This window comes from Leopardus geoffroyi, chromosome B1, assembly GCF_018350155.1.
Source record: "Leopardus geoffroyi isolate Oge1 chromosome B1, O.geoffroyi_Oge1_pat1.0, whole genome shotgun sequence".
Lineage (NCBI taxonomy): Eukaryota > Metazoa > Chordata > Mammalia > Carnivora > Felidae > Leopardus > Leopardus geoffroyi.
Genome location: NC_059327.1, coordinates 204673501 through 204688023, shown reverse-complemented (window position 1 = coordinate 204688023; position 14523 = coordinate 204673501). Strand labels below are relative to the sequence as shown.

At 51.6% G+C, this 14523-nt stretch overlaps 1 protein-coding gene across 6 annotated transcripts in view; it reads left to right on the top strand.

The window, feature by feature from the left end:
* The window catches only part of NSD2 (nuclear receptor binding SET domain protein 2), a 92832-nt gene that overhangs the window by 41284 nt on the left and 37025 nt on the right, over positions 1 to 14523 (top strand). For all 6 annotated transcript variants that reach the window (XM_045474802.1, XM_045474805.1, XM_045474806.1 and 3 more), the window contains 3 exons: positions 3238 to 3404; positions 3904 to 4392; positions 12588 to 12732. In XM_045474802.1, coding sequence (XP_045330758.1) covers positions 3238 to 3404; positions 3904 to 4392; positions 12588 to 12732 — 801 coding nt within the window. The remainder of the gene's footprint in view (positions 1 to 3237; positions 3405 to 3903; positions 4393 to 12587; positions 12733 to 14523) is intronic.

Below are 14523 nucleotides of genomic sequence, written 5' to 3'. Positions count from 1 at the left end.
AGATAGCCCACCCACACACATGCACAGCCTCCCTTCCCATCAACATCTTCCACCAGAGTGGTACATTTGTTATAATCAATGAACCTACAGTGATACATCAATCACCCTAAGTCTGTAGATTAAATTAGGTTCCTACTTGGTGTTGTGTATTCTATGGGTTTGGACAAATGTGTAATGACCTATATCCATCATTATAGTATCATTCAGAATAGTTACACTGCCCTGAAGAACCTCTGTGCTCTGCCTATTCATCTCTCCTTCCCTCTGAACCTCCAGCAAACACTGATCTTTTTACTGTCTCCATAGTTTTGCTGTTTTCAGAATGTCATATAGTTGGATTAACTACTATTTAAAAAAATTTTTTTTAATTTTTTTTTTTTTCAACGTTTATTTATTTTTGGGACAGAGAGAGACAGAGCATGAACGGGGGAGGGGCAGAGAGAGAGGGAGACACAGAATCGGAAACAGGCTCCAGGCTCTGAGCCATCAGCCCAGAGCCCGATGCGGGGCTCGAACTCACAGACCGCGAGATCGTGACCTGGGTGAAGTCGGACGCTCAACCGACTGCGCCACCCAGGCGCCCCTAAAAAATTTTTTTTAAACATTTATTCATTTTTGAAACAGAAACAGAATGTGAGTGGTGGAGGGGTAGGGAGAGAGGGGGAGGCACAGAATCTGAAACAGGCTCCAGGCTGTGAGCTGTCAGCACAGAGCCCGACGTGGGGCTTGAACCCGCTAACCATCAGATCATGACCTGAGCTGAAGTCACACGCTTAACTGACTGAGCCACCCAGACTCCCGATTAACTACCATTTTTGATTTATCATTTAGATATTTTCTGTTGATTTTCTATTATGGAAAGTGATCCCTTCCATTATTTCTTATTTCTTTTCATCCTCTGCATATAATTAACTTGCTGTTTTTATTACATCAAACATAAATGTTCACATAATTTTGACTATGTAAATATCATTGAGTGAAAAGAGAAGTGTGTTCTATAATTGCATTTTCTTTCTTATACAACCTTTTTCTTTTCCTGGAGTTAATTATTGCCTTTGTTTTGTTTTGTTTTGTTTGAAAAAGTAGGCTCTTATGCCAATATGGAGCTTGAACCTATACTCCGAGATCAAGAGTCACATACTCCACTGACTGAGCCAGCCATGCACTGCTGCTTTTACTTTTAAATCCTGTGCTTTGCTGTCTATACAGCCTTATTTATTTTTCTGTCCCTGAAACTCCTCCTTTTATATAGATTTTTCTGTTGGGGGGAAAATGTGAAAACCTGTGTTTGCCATTTTCCTTTTCTGCTCCCTGGATCTCATTTTTTAACCGTCTTTCCTTGCTGCTCAGATTTTCTTTGCTATGGAAATGTTCTTTTTTCTCATCTTTTCTTCCCCTGGAGCTCTGTGCTAGAATTTTCCATTTTCCTGCTTCAGTCTGGACTGCCAGCACTCTTTTAACCTTTTGCGTTATAGTAATCTTAGACTTCTTAAAGATGTTTTCCTGAGTTACGTGCATTGTTTTGTGTGGTTCCACACTGTGCTTTTGGCCAGTTTTCCTTTTTTGCTGGAATATATTTTTGGTATTGTAAGAAAGTGGGTATGGGTTGTAAATTTGTGGTTCATAGGATGCTACTTCTCTATCTTCACACTTGATTGATGGTTTGGCTCAGCGTAGAATTTTATGTTGAAAATAATTCTTTTCAGAATTTTGAAGGTATTACATCATTTCCTTCTAGCATCCAGAATTGTTCTTGAAGTACTATTACACTTTTCCATTAACATGGAAGCTGTCTTCCTTCAATGGCTTAAATGTCACAAAGATGTACCTTGGTGTGGGTATTGGATGAGACACTTAGAATTGTTTTAGTTCTGAGACGTGGTCTTGTGTTGTTAATTCTTTGACAACTTTCTCTGTTTCTCTCTCTAGAAGGACAGTTACTTGAGTATGGTCCTTCCTGGATTGATCCTATAGGTTTCTGACAGGAGTAGATATTTTTCATCTTAATCTTCTTCTTTCTGGGAGATTTCTTAACATACCTTCCAAGCTTTCTTAATGATTTTATTTTTTCATAATTGTATTTTAAAGTTTCTGATAGCTCTTTTTATTTGTTTTCTTTACATAGCAAACTAGAGATTTTCTTTGTCAGGTGTCCTCTCTTCCTGGCATGGTGTGTGTGTGTGTGGCCCTGCAGAGATTGCTTATTTTTGTGTATCTTGGGCTTGTTTGTGCTAGAGGCTTCCCTGGGTCCCGGGAGTCCTGGATGCTGCGTTTGCATCTGAGAGAGCGCCACTTAGAGCTGCTGCAGCCTGTGTGTGGGGAGACGGACAGCTTATTTTAGAGGGTCCAGCTGGCCATCGGCCACTTAGTTGGGGGGATCTCCAAAAGACTCGATGGAGACATTTTTCCTCTGGGTGTGTTGGTTCTGTAGAAAGTGTTCTTGGATTTCTTTTGGCCAACGTTCTCTGTGAAGGAACAGGGCCTGGCGGTCCTCCCATGGATATCCCCCTTTCTCCCTCCACTCGGCACAGAGGTCTGACCTTTTAACCAGCTTGCTTGTTTTCAGCCTCACTCTTCTTCAGCCAAATATGGCATTTTGGGATCCTCTCTTGGATTTTGGGTTCAAGTGTCTCTTTCCTCACCCATCTCCCTTCTGGCTGCACTGTAGGATGTGGCTTTTTCCTTTCTGCTAAGAGGAACAGCAGTGGACATCTGAGGGGTTACCCTGTGGCCTCATGGCTGCCTTCAGAGGTCATTGGTACCCTGATTCCCCCTCTGAGCATTGTGAGTGAGTAGCCGGCCCAAGGTTGCCCAGCTGGTAGGTGATGGGGTTGGGATTTGAACCCGGGCCATCTGACACCAGTCTGTATCCCATTCATTGCTGCCTAGTACCCTCTCTGTTGAATGGCCCTTTTGCTGATGTCCTCTCTTACTTTCTTTATTTGGTAATCTTTTTAAGTGGATCTTGACGGAGGAGATAAAGGAGAGCATTTATTTACTTTCTTTCCTAGTCGAATTTGAATCTTACCTGAGTCCCTCATAAATGTGTTTCCTTTCTCTTTGACATGGAGCTTGGTGGGGGTAAAAAGAGTAGGACTTTTTTTGAGGTTAACAGACTGAAACAGAACCAAATAAAACAACTTCAAAGCAGCTTCATATCACTAATTATTAATAGACTTGCCTAATTTGATCCCAAATTCTAACTTTCAAGTTCTAACATTTTATTTTAAAAACTAGGTCAGAAAAAGAGTGCACGCCAGTATCACGTACAATTCTTTGGTGATGCCCCAGAAAGAGCTTGGATATTTGAGAAGAGCCTTGTAGCTTTTGAAGGAGAAGGACAGTTTGAAAAATTATGCCAGGAAAGTGCCAAGCAGGCACCCACGAAAGCTGAGAAAATTAAGGTGATAGATGTTCCTTAAGTATAATTTTAGACCAAAATAATTTTTACTCTTAATTATTACCTTATTTTGAAATTATGGTTGCTTGATATATTATAATGATTTATGTCTATCATTGTTTGATTTTGCCCAAGTATGCTGTGTTACAGAATACGACAAGTGTCCTTAGAGACCTAGTTTATTCGTTTTACTCATTGGATGATAATCAGATAATTTCTTTTATGATTTTTATTTTTCTTTGTATACATAAAAATACATGAAATGTTATCTCTGATATATATTATGTCGTGTATATGTTACGTGAGTTAAATGGGATTGGAATTGGTTTAAAGAAAACAGTTATTACATTGGGCTGAATTCTGTCTAAACCTTCAAGTAAATTGGTTTTTATAGCTTTTGATTTCTAAATTTGTCTGGAATTCTAAAAATATTCTTCTTTAAAGTGGGTTAACTTTTTTGTTTGTATAATGAAATTTACAGTGTCTTATGTTTCTCTTTTCAGCTGTTGAAACCTATTTCAGGGAAATTGAGGGCCCAGTGGGAAACGGGCATCGTTCAAGCAGAAGAAGCTGCAAGCATGTCGGTGGAGGAGCGGAAGGCCAAGTTCACTTTCCTCTACGTGGGGGAGCGGCTTCACCTCAACCCTCACGTAGCTAAGGAGGCAGGCATTTCTGTGGAGGCTCCGCCTCTGGGACCCATGGTAGAGCCCTCAGGAGTCCCCGAGGAAGCTGCTGCTGACCCCAAGTCCATGCGAGAAGAGGGCGTTCCCATCAAGAGAAGGCGGAGAGTGAAGCTGTCTAGCTCTGCCGAAAACCGAGCGGGTGACCCTGGGACAGTACAGAGTACTCCTCAAAAGATGGCAGAGGCCGACCCCAAGAGAGGAGTTGGGTCTCCTCCTGGGAGGAAGAAGGCCACGGCCTCCGCTCCACGAAGCAGAAAGGGAGATGCGGCATCCCAGTTTCTGGTCTTCTGTCAGAAGCACAGGGATGAGGTCGGTACTGTGCCGGGTTCTCAGTTGTGCGTTTATTCTGGGGGTTCCTGAGTTTGGGGAACATCCTTTCAGCACAGTCCTCCCGTTCCGCGGTGCTCTCAGCACGGTCTGTAGTGAGCTTTGCAGAGGTTTGAGCTGTAATACGTGGGTGTTAGGGAACCGCCACTTTCGTCCTGGAGGGCGGAGATGCTTGCCTGTGTGCTCTGGGTTACTAGAACGTCCCTCCCATTGTGGATGAGGAGACAGCAGGGACAGAAGTATATCGATAGGGCAAGCGTTTGAACACTTTTCTTGATCACCTTCCTGGAATGCGGCATCGGTTAGTACATGGTGATAAAGGCTTGGTTGTAAAGAGCTGAAGGGATTAGACCCCCGGCCTTGGTTATGTTCGATATTACGTGTAGTGATACACGGGTTGGGAGGGGCTTTCCTTAGGAACAGAAAGGTGTAATGGGAGAAAATGGAGTGTGTGACTCACTGTGTTGCAGAATCAATGATCTACTCGGTAGATGGAGAAAGGCATTTGATAGAATTCATTGCTCTTTGATACGAAGTTAGCAAGCCGGGATTAGAAGGTAACTTCCTTAATCTGTGGAAGGGTATCAATCAGAAGCTTTCGACAAGCATCACACTTACTAGTGAAACATTAGAAGCATTCTCTTTAAAACCGTGAACAAGACAAAAATGCCTTTCTTTACCACTTACGTTAAGTGTTGTAGTGAAAATACTAGCCAGTATAGTAAGATAAGGATAACAAATAAAAAAGGCATAGTTGTAAAGGAAGAAATAAAGCTGTCATTGTTTGTAGAGGTCTGTGTAGAAAACTTCAGAGAATCTACAGGGGCGCCTGAGTGGTTGTCGGTTAAGCATCCGACTTTGGCTCAGGTCATGATCTCACAGCTTGTGAGTTTGAGCCCCACGTTGGGCTCTGTGCTGTCAGCTCAGAGCCCACTTCAGATGCCCCTCTCCCCGCCCTGGGTGCCACCGAGGTGGAGTAGCACACGCATGTGCGTGCTCTCTCTCTCAAAAATATAAAAAAAACATTTAAAAAAATATTTAAAAAAGAAAATCTTCAGAATTGATAAAAGTTCACTAGGACCGGTATATAAGAACAGTAACAAAGAGGAAATTAACATAAGACAGATACCATTTGAGGCACCTGGCTGGCTCAGTTGGTGGAGCGTGCGACCCTTGATCTTGGGTTGTGAGTTTGAGTCCCACATTGGGTGTAGAGATTACTTAAACATAAAATCTTACCAAAAAAAAAAGATACCATTTATGACAGCAACAAAAACGTAAGGTATCAAGAAATAAATACAACACACCCCTTTGTTTATAGCAGCATTATCAACAACTGTGGAAAGAGCCCAAATGATGAACAGGTAAAGGAGATGTGGTGTATGTATACAATGGAATACCACTCAGCCATCAAAAAGAAGGAAATCTTGCCGTATGCAGTGATGTGGATGGAACTAGAGGGCATTATGCTAAGCGAAATCAGTCAGTCTGGGAAAGACAAAAGCACATGATTTCACTCCTATGTGGAATTTAAGAAGCAAAACAGATGGACACATGGGAAGGGAGGGGAGAGAGGGAAACAAACCACAGGAGACTGTAAGGACAGGGAACACACTGAGGGTTGACGGAGGGAAGTGGGTGGGGGATGGGCTCGATGGGGGGTGGGTACTACGGAGGGCGCTTGCTGGGATGAGCACTGGGCGTTGTATGGAAGTGAGGAGTCACTGGATTCTCCTGGAACCGATATTACACTACATGTGTTAACTAATGAGAATTATAAATAAAAACTTGAAGGAAAAAAAAATATAACAAAATATGTATGACTTTGGGGAAAAACGAACTCTTGTTATTTTAGCAGACCTGAATAAATACACACATTAACATATAGGAAGGTTCCGTATTCTGAAGTTGAGGTTGTCAATTTACCTTATATTAAACTATAAATTCCATATAATCCCAATAAAACTCCCAGTAGGAATTTGTTTGCACTTTGTAAGTGGGTGATGAGTAGCCACGTTGAGGAGAAGCCCGGCCTGAGGACTTGCCCACCACACACGAGGTTCTGTTGCTGGGAGCAGTGGTGTCGGCCAGGGATGTTCAGGGCAGTGGCCGCACCCAGAGAAGAACCTGGAAGCAGATGGGGAAGGGGCGCGGGCAGCTGGACAGTCTGGATGGGCGCCAGGACCGCCCAGGGCTTTCAGGACTCAGCCACCGCGGGACAACTTTGTCCTTTGGGAGAGGGGAGGATTTCTTAAGCCAAACCGATCATAGGCCCCTGAGGAGCTACGTTGAAATGAAAGTTTATGTGACAGGGACAACCGGGAACAAAACGAAAGGACAAACTGGGTACGGAGCTCAGACCATTCTGAAGGCTGCGAAAATGGCAATTTCTAGAAGAGCCTGGGCAGCCAGTGCATCCACAGAGAGAGGTCACTCTGCCTCGCTGGCAGCCAGGGAACCACAGAGGACTGACTGTCCACGGCTGCCGGGTGAGCGCCCCAGCCCTGCGCCTCGGGAAGGACGGGCAGAGAGAGCCCCCATCGTTCTTCACACTTGGTTTCCAGAGAAATTTGGTGACGTGTTGCAGAATCGAAGATGTGTGTTTTTTTGTTTTTGTGTTTTTAAAGTTTTTATTTTAAAAATTTATTTTTTCATTCATTTGAGTAATTCTACACCCAACGTGGGGCTTGAACTCACAATCCTGAGATCAAGAACCCCATGCTTTTCCAACCGAGCCAGGCTGATGCCCCGAAGATGCATGTCTTTTCTGTCTTGTAAGGTCACCCCCGGGTACCGACCCTGCAGAAGGTGGCCCACGTGCCCAAGGAGACGGCACGGTGGTTGCAACTGAAAGGTGGTTAAGGGAGGGGCAGGGCTGGCGTGCTCCTGTGGCCGACTCGGGGCGGCGGCGAAAGTGCGGCAGGAGGCCGTCGGCCGAAGGACGTGCAGATCCTGTCACTTGTGGGAAGTGTGAAAAGTGCAGCGCACCCCCCGTTTTACCCACCCATCTGCCTCATCTGTCCCCGAAGAGCAGCGTCTCGGAGCGGAGAGGTCGGCCCAGGGAGGAGCCGCGGCCTCTGTCGGACTGGAAGCGGCACGGGGCGCTGAGCGGCGTGGGCGGTCCCCGCCGGTCCCCCGTTGTGGCTGCCGCACAGCTGCGTGCTCTGGGAAGCAGGGCAGGGCTCTCGACCAGAGCCAGCCAGCCAGCCAGCCACACTCCCGTCTGTTTGTCCCTGGTCTCTCCGCGCATCTGAAATTACGAGAGAAAAGCGGGTGCCTGAGAATTCCAACCGCTTTCCCGAGACCACCCTTTCTGCCTTTGGGGACCCATCCTGCTCTCAGGATGGCCTTTCTAGTACTAAGGAAAGTGCCAAGAGCAAACAGAAGCCTCTCACTCCAGACACTGCGTGTGTGAGGTGCTGGGCACCCGCGGAGTCCCTCAGCTCCGAGCGCCTCTCCAGAGCACGTGACGCACAGGTCTGCCGTGGCGTCCTGCTAAATGCAGAAACCAAAACTGAAGGGTGCCCGATGAGGCTTCAGTTCACATTCAAGACAGGTGCCCTACCCTGCCCTGCCTGTACCCAGTCTCTGTTGGGGATGGGGTATGAGGCCCGTGGGCCCCTTCCCTCCCAGCTGGGTGCAGGTGTTGCTTGGTTTGGGGTGATTATCGTCGTCAGAAGAGTGATGACGCCTGGATGTTCTTTAACCGTTTCAGCGACTTTGTTGTTAATACAAGTGTGTTTGTGCTGGTTCTGTGATAAGTAATTCTAGGCTTGAATTGGGGAGGCTGCTCTCTGATTCACCCTGGAAAATGATCTGGGTCTGTCTAGGTGGTTTTTTCTTTTTGAGGGGTGACGGTGACTCCAAGGATGGCTTTTGTTTGGTAGTTAGTTGATGAATCATGGCCAACTCTTGAGGAACAGAGTTGGATGAAGCCTTCCCTCTGCTTCCTGCCCCCTTTTCCGGGGTCACCAGATAGAAGACTGTGGCTCTCAGGGATATTTGGCTGCTACCCGCGGGCTTTTGTTTTGAAGTTCGAGTTCCTTCTTGCAAACGAAGGAGAATATTCTGCCTTGTGCAGTGGGTTGAGTTCTTCATTAACGTGCTTTGCTTGGTTCTCTCTGTCCAGCAGGCTCAGCTCACAAGTGTCTGTTGTGGCGTCCCTGGAGCACAGTGATGGGGCTGCAGTGGGGGTGGTGAAGAGTTTGCTGGGAGACAGAGCCCGCAGTGGGATGGAGTCCTGCTGATGAGGGCCTGGGCGGGGGTGGGGGTGGGGGGGACTTTGCAGGCAAGGGAGGGAGAGCAGCTGGGGGAGCCCCACCGTGACGAAAATCCCAGGAAGGATCTCCCAGAGGCTCCAGCATCAGTAGCAACGTCATTGGTTACTGATGTGTATGGGCTCAGTTTCCAAGTTTTAAAGAATCTGTTTCACCTTCCCTGATCCCGGTTTTTATCGATGCGATAGAAGCGAACCGTGCTTCGTGTCTTTCTTCTTTGTACGAACGTGCGCGGTAGTTACGTAGTATCGCATAACACATTGCCTCAGAACCTAGTGGCTTAAAACAACAACACGCATAGGGATGTCTGGGTGGCTCGGTCGGTTGAACGTCCGACTTTGATCTTGGCTCAGGTCTTGATCTCAGGACGGGGAGTTCAGGCCCCACGTCGGGCTCCGCACTGGGTGTCAAGCCGGCCTGAAAACCGCCACCGCCACTGCCACCGCCACAAGTGGGTCTGCCCACAGTGTCTGCAGGTCGGGGGTTTGGGAGCGGCTCAGTGGTTCCGGCTCAGGGTGTCCCGTGAGGTCACAGTTAAGAGGGGGGCTGGGGCTGGGGGATGGTCTTCCGAGGTGCTGCACTGATGGTGCCTGCAGGAGGCCTCAGCGCATGGTCCCGTCCGTGGGGTGGCCCCGAGGCAGGCTTCTTGTGGGACGGGTGATCCCGGAGGGCAGGGCGACGTCTTCTGGAAGTTCAGACTTGAAAGCCGGTGGGCTGCCTGTCTACGCTGTGCGTTGGCTACACTGGCAGTGCCACTCAGCAGGGAGGCGGGAGTCCTGGCAGCGGCTCCCGGGGCCCCTCGGAGGGTGGCGCCGTGACCATCCCAGAAGTCTAGAAGGCGGCACAAAGGTCTGAACGGGTGCGTGAGCAGACAGGTGGGCGGGGGCAGGGAGTGCGAACCCTGAGGGGTGCGCGGAATCTTTGTTCCGGCGTCGTTGAGTCAGCGCAGTGGGTGAGCTTGGGGGTGTTCAGCCTTCTGTGCCTTTTTGTGTGTCCGAAGTAGTTTATTGAAAGTATGGGAGTGGCCACCGCTGAGTGCTTGCCATCTGTGAGGAATGTGGCTGGTACGCCACCGTGACGACCATCTTATTTATTGTTTTTAAGTTTATTTCTTTCGAGAGAGACATGGTGCGCACGAGCGGGGGAGGGGCAGAGAGGGAGAAAGAGGATCCCAAGCGGGGATCCCGAGGTGGGGCTCCAACTCCTGAACCGTGAGATGCTGACCGGAAAAAATCACGTTCAGTTGTCACGAAGGCCTTTTGAGGCTGACACAGGTTATCCCCGTTTCAGGGCTGGCTACGCTGAACCCAGACATGTAAAGTGACCGTCCTCTGCCAGTGGGGGGACGCAGGCAGGAAGGAGGAGTGGGACTTGGCCCTAAGTGTGTGCGTGTGTGCCTGCCTGTGCACACGAACGTGTGTGCACGCTGAACGTGCAGCCGTTGTGCCGCACAAGTGCGTTGATGAGACCCCACAGACCTTCCTGGGCAGCCACTGCTTCCTGAGCCTGAGATGCGGGAGGGAGACCCTGAGGCCCCGGCCAGAGTCTGGGTGGGCGACTAGGGTGAAAAAGTGAGGTGAGTGCTGTAGGTGGGGTGGTGGCTGCCACGACACTATTTCCTGTCCCCTAGCTCCGGATGCTGCCGGAAGGCAGGCAGGCAGGCAGGCAGGCAGGCAGCGTTGTAGCTGAAGGACGCTCCAAAGTCAGCCTGATGGAAGATGATGTTTCTGGGAGGGAAGGGCCTGTGGAGAGACAGAGCCATCATGTCCCCGAGTGCAGAGTTGTCCGGGGAGGGATGAGAGGAGGGTGAGGATGGGCTCCAGGTTCTGAGGGGCCATGGAAGACATTGTCCATTGGCAGGGACTCTACCCTACATGTGGGCCAGGCCATGGTCCCTCTTGGTGCAAGATGGAGACCTCTTAGGGTGGGAATGTCAGCAGGTAGATGGATAGGACCAAGAGCCAGAAAACCGGTTGCTGAAACCATAGCCATCCAGGTGGGGTGGGTGCAGAGGCATCCGGGAGAGGGGCTGGCCGGCCTGGCAGGGATGTGGGTGCAGGGGGGAAGGGGGCCTCAAGGAGGAGTGGGGAATCTTGTTTGACGGGGGGCGGGGGGGGGTGGTGGCTGTGAACACTGTTAGGATTAATTCTGATTGAGGACATTGTACTCAGGGGTGGGTGATAGGGTGGGGGGTCCACAAATGCATGTGCCGATCTTGAGGAATCTTCAAGAGGAGAGTTCTAGAAGGCAAGCGTCCTGTGAGTCCGAGCCGTGCACAGAAGCCTCTGCTGCTTGAAGGTCTGAGACCTTCAGTGCTTGAAGCGTGGGGGTTGGTGAGCTCATCCCTCAGGCTGGGCGGGCGGGACAGAACCCTGCCGGCCCCTAGGCCGAGGGAGCCCCCAAGGTGAGAGGGGAGGGCAGGTGTGTGTGGGGCCGCGGTGGGGGCAGGGTGGGGATGGGGACAGTTCCCACGGGGCACCGGGGCTGGACTTGTGGTTGCCAGAGGCGCCCTGTGACGGGAGGGCACAGAGGGCTGGGTGGCTGTGCACCCACACGTGGAGGTGCACGTGCTCCGAGGCCCAAGGCTGGGGGAGCCGGAGGCGTGCCGGGACATGGGGACGAGTGGGGGACACGGGAGGCTGTAGGAAGCCGACTGTGGTGACCGTGGTGTGAGTGGGGGCTGCGTTTTGGGGCAGACGTGGCCCGTGGTGGCCGGACAGGCAGGAGATCGGGGTGGCCGCATCGCAGAGGACGACACCGCACCTCTGCTCACCTGAGTCTGCGGAGCTGCGAGTGCAGGCGCCACCTGCCGACTGGGGTCTGGCTCCAGAGCGTTCTGGCCAGTGCTCAGAATCAGGCAGCAGGCCTTCAAAGGGGCTCTGCCGGGGCCGGAAGGCGGCCCTGGGAGGCCAGCCGGGGGTGCCTGGGGCCGAATTCCAGTAAGACTAGATAGGAGCACTGATACCCGAGCTTCCTGTAATTGTCACGAGCTACGAAGTGTTCTTCTTCCCCACCATTTAGAAGTGTAAAATCAATTCCTGGTTCATAGACCACACAGAGGACAGCAGGTGGGGCTCGCTGGGCCTGCAGGCCGCGATCTGTCAGCCTCTGCGTCTCTGCTGCTGGTGGCTCTCCAGCTTGGGAGCGCAGCGGGGCCCCCGGGAGCCCTCGCAGCAGCCACGTCAGGCCCAGAGCGTGACCCGGCCTCGGTGTGGCCCGAGCACCAGAGGTTTTCCAACTCCCCGGGTTGTTAGTGTGCAGCCAAGGCCGCGGGCCCAGGAATCAGGCTTCAGGGTACCTGATCAGGGTACTCTGGGTCCCCCGGAGACCTTGGGGAAGGCCGGGGTGGGGCCCGAGGTCCGCATTTCTGGCCTGCTTCCGGGGCGCTGGCGCAGGTGGCCCCTGCGCGGCTGGAGGGCCGTGTCTGTGTGCCGACCCGGGCGGTGATGGGGCCTGGTGCCTCTGCCTCGTCCCCTGTGTCATCCATCCAGGCCACGCGCCCGAGTCATGGGTCCGCCCCCCGTGTTGACAGGTAGCGCTCGTGGGGCACTTTGCCCACTGCTGACTTGTCAAGGATGCCTAGAAAATTGTAACTTACTAATACTTTAGTGATTTGGGGAAAGTATGTATTTTCCTCTTGCCATTTATTATTTCCTGAGTTGTCATAAGTTCCGTTGACTTGTTTTCACCACGCTGCTTTTATTTATGAACTTCTGACGAGTTATAGCAGCAGATCCTCACTAATTCTCTTTGAAGCTTTTGTGGGGTACAGCTCCGTGACGCGGGGGTAAGTGTGCCACGTGCTGGGTTCTCGGGGGCCGTGCCTGGACTTGGTGCGGACGGACCCCCAGTGGGCTGCAGGTGTGTGGTTTTCTCACCCCGCCCTTGCTGTGCCCGCAGGTGGTCGCAGAGCACCCGGACGCCTCGGCCGAGGAGGTCAAAGAGCTGCTCGGCTCCCAGTGGGACATGCTCAACGAGAAGCAGAAGGCGCGCTATAACACCAAGTTTGCCCTCGTGGCCTCTCCCCAGTCTGAAGAAGACTCCGGTAAACCTAGAGCCGAGCGAGTGCGCTCCGCTGAGGTGTGCGGTGTGCGTAGTGGGGCCGGCCGAGCCCCGGTCTGGGAGCCCGGGGGCGGCGGGGCCGCCCTCCCCAGCCCTGCCCCTGCTGCCCGTGCCGGCAGCCAGGGTGCGTGTGGGCGCGATCAAGCCACCTCCGCTGTCTGCGGCTCCTCCCTCGTCGTCGCACGAGAGCCGTTCGGTGTCACCCTCCGTCTGGCCTCGGGCCCCTCGCTCTTGTGCCCGAGCGCAGCGGGCGCTCTAACCCCTGCAGCCGGCGGGGCGGTGTAGGGGAGGACACCCAAAGGAAGGGGGCCCGGGCTTACGTGGCACAGTAGAGTCCGACCGTGGCCTGTGGCCCCCTGGCGAGGCTGCCCTCCCAGCAGGGGCTGTGCCTGCCCCTTGCGAGGGGCTTTGCCCCTACAGGCAGGGGGGCCTTCCTGGTCTCTTTGCTGGAGATCTCGCAGGGTGAGGAAGGTGACTGTGGACTGACCTTAAATGTGGGTGACCTCTGGGTTTTCACAGGCCTTCAGTTTAAATATCAAAAAAATGCTACTTTGCTTTGGTGAACGGAAAGAGAAGGGAGACTTAACACGGTGAGCTTTTGCAGGAACTGTGACGACGGTCAGATTTGTCATCTGTGCGTGCTTGGACACGTGTTGTGGAAAACCGACGTTTCTGACGTAAAAAATAAGCGTGATGGGTTGGTTATCAGTTTAAATACAGAACAGTTCTGGACCTCAAGGTTCAGCCCTGAAGAGCTTTGGAGAGGCCAGATGTAAAGTGTTCGAAGACCCCCTAGAGGGGGGCGAGAGCCAGAAGGAGTCGCACTTTCCTCGTGTGCACCTGCTCGTGCTTCTGGACCAGCACTGGTGCATCTGACCAGTTGCACACTCCGTTCACGGAGGATCTTGATTCTAGGGCCTCTGGGTCTCCACATTGACTCTCTCATACGTTAATACTGACTTTGTCCAGTTCAGGATTTGTTGCAAATGCTGTCAGGTAGACTAGTAAGCATATTTTGGATTTGTGTACTTTCTTTTTTTAATTTTTTTTTTTTAACATTTATTTATTTTTGAGACAGAGAGAGACAGAGCATGAACGGGGGAGGGTCAGAGAGAGAGAGGGAGACACAGAATCTGAAACAGGCTCCAGGCTCTGAGCTGTCAGCATAGAGCCCGACGCGGGGCTTGAACTCACGAACCGTGAGATCATGACCTGAGCCGAAGTCGGACGCTTAACCGACTGAGCCACCCAGGCGCCCCTCGTGCACTTTCTTTAAAAGGCAAAAGATCACCTGACTCTGTCAGGACCCTGCACCTAGAGGAGTGTCCCTTTTCAATGACTGGCTTACTTAAGAAGGAGTCGGGTTTTCCTGAAGCCAGATTTAACTACCCTTGGAGTAAGTGTGCAGGTGGTTGTGGGTCACGTGTGGTCACTTGGGACGGCTGCCGAGTGCTTAGACAGGGGGACAGGGCCGGTCTCCTCCGTGTGTGTGTCCAGTGTGTGCTTGTCCTGGGGGCCCTCCGGCCTCCCCATCGGGGCCCGCCCCCGTGCCGGTAACCAAGATGGCGGGCGGACTGTGTTTGTGGGACAAGCTGTGCCACGGCCTCAGTGTGAGGAAGTCAGGCAGGTGCCCACGTTGCTTACCTGTGTACGAAGCCCCTGCTGTGTCATTTCGGGCCCAGGGGACGTCTTCCGTGAGGACTGCGGCCCCACCTCACCTGTGTGAAGGTGAGCCGCCGGATGGCGGCTGCTGCTAGCGGGTGTCCGTGGCTCA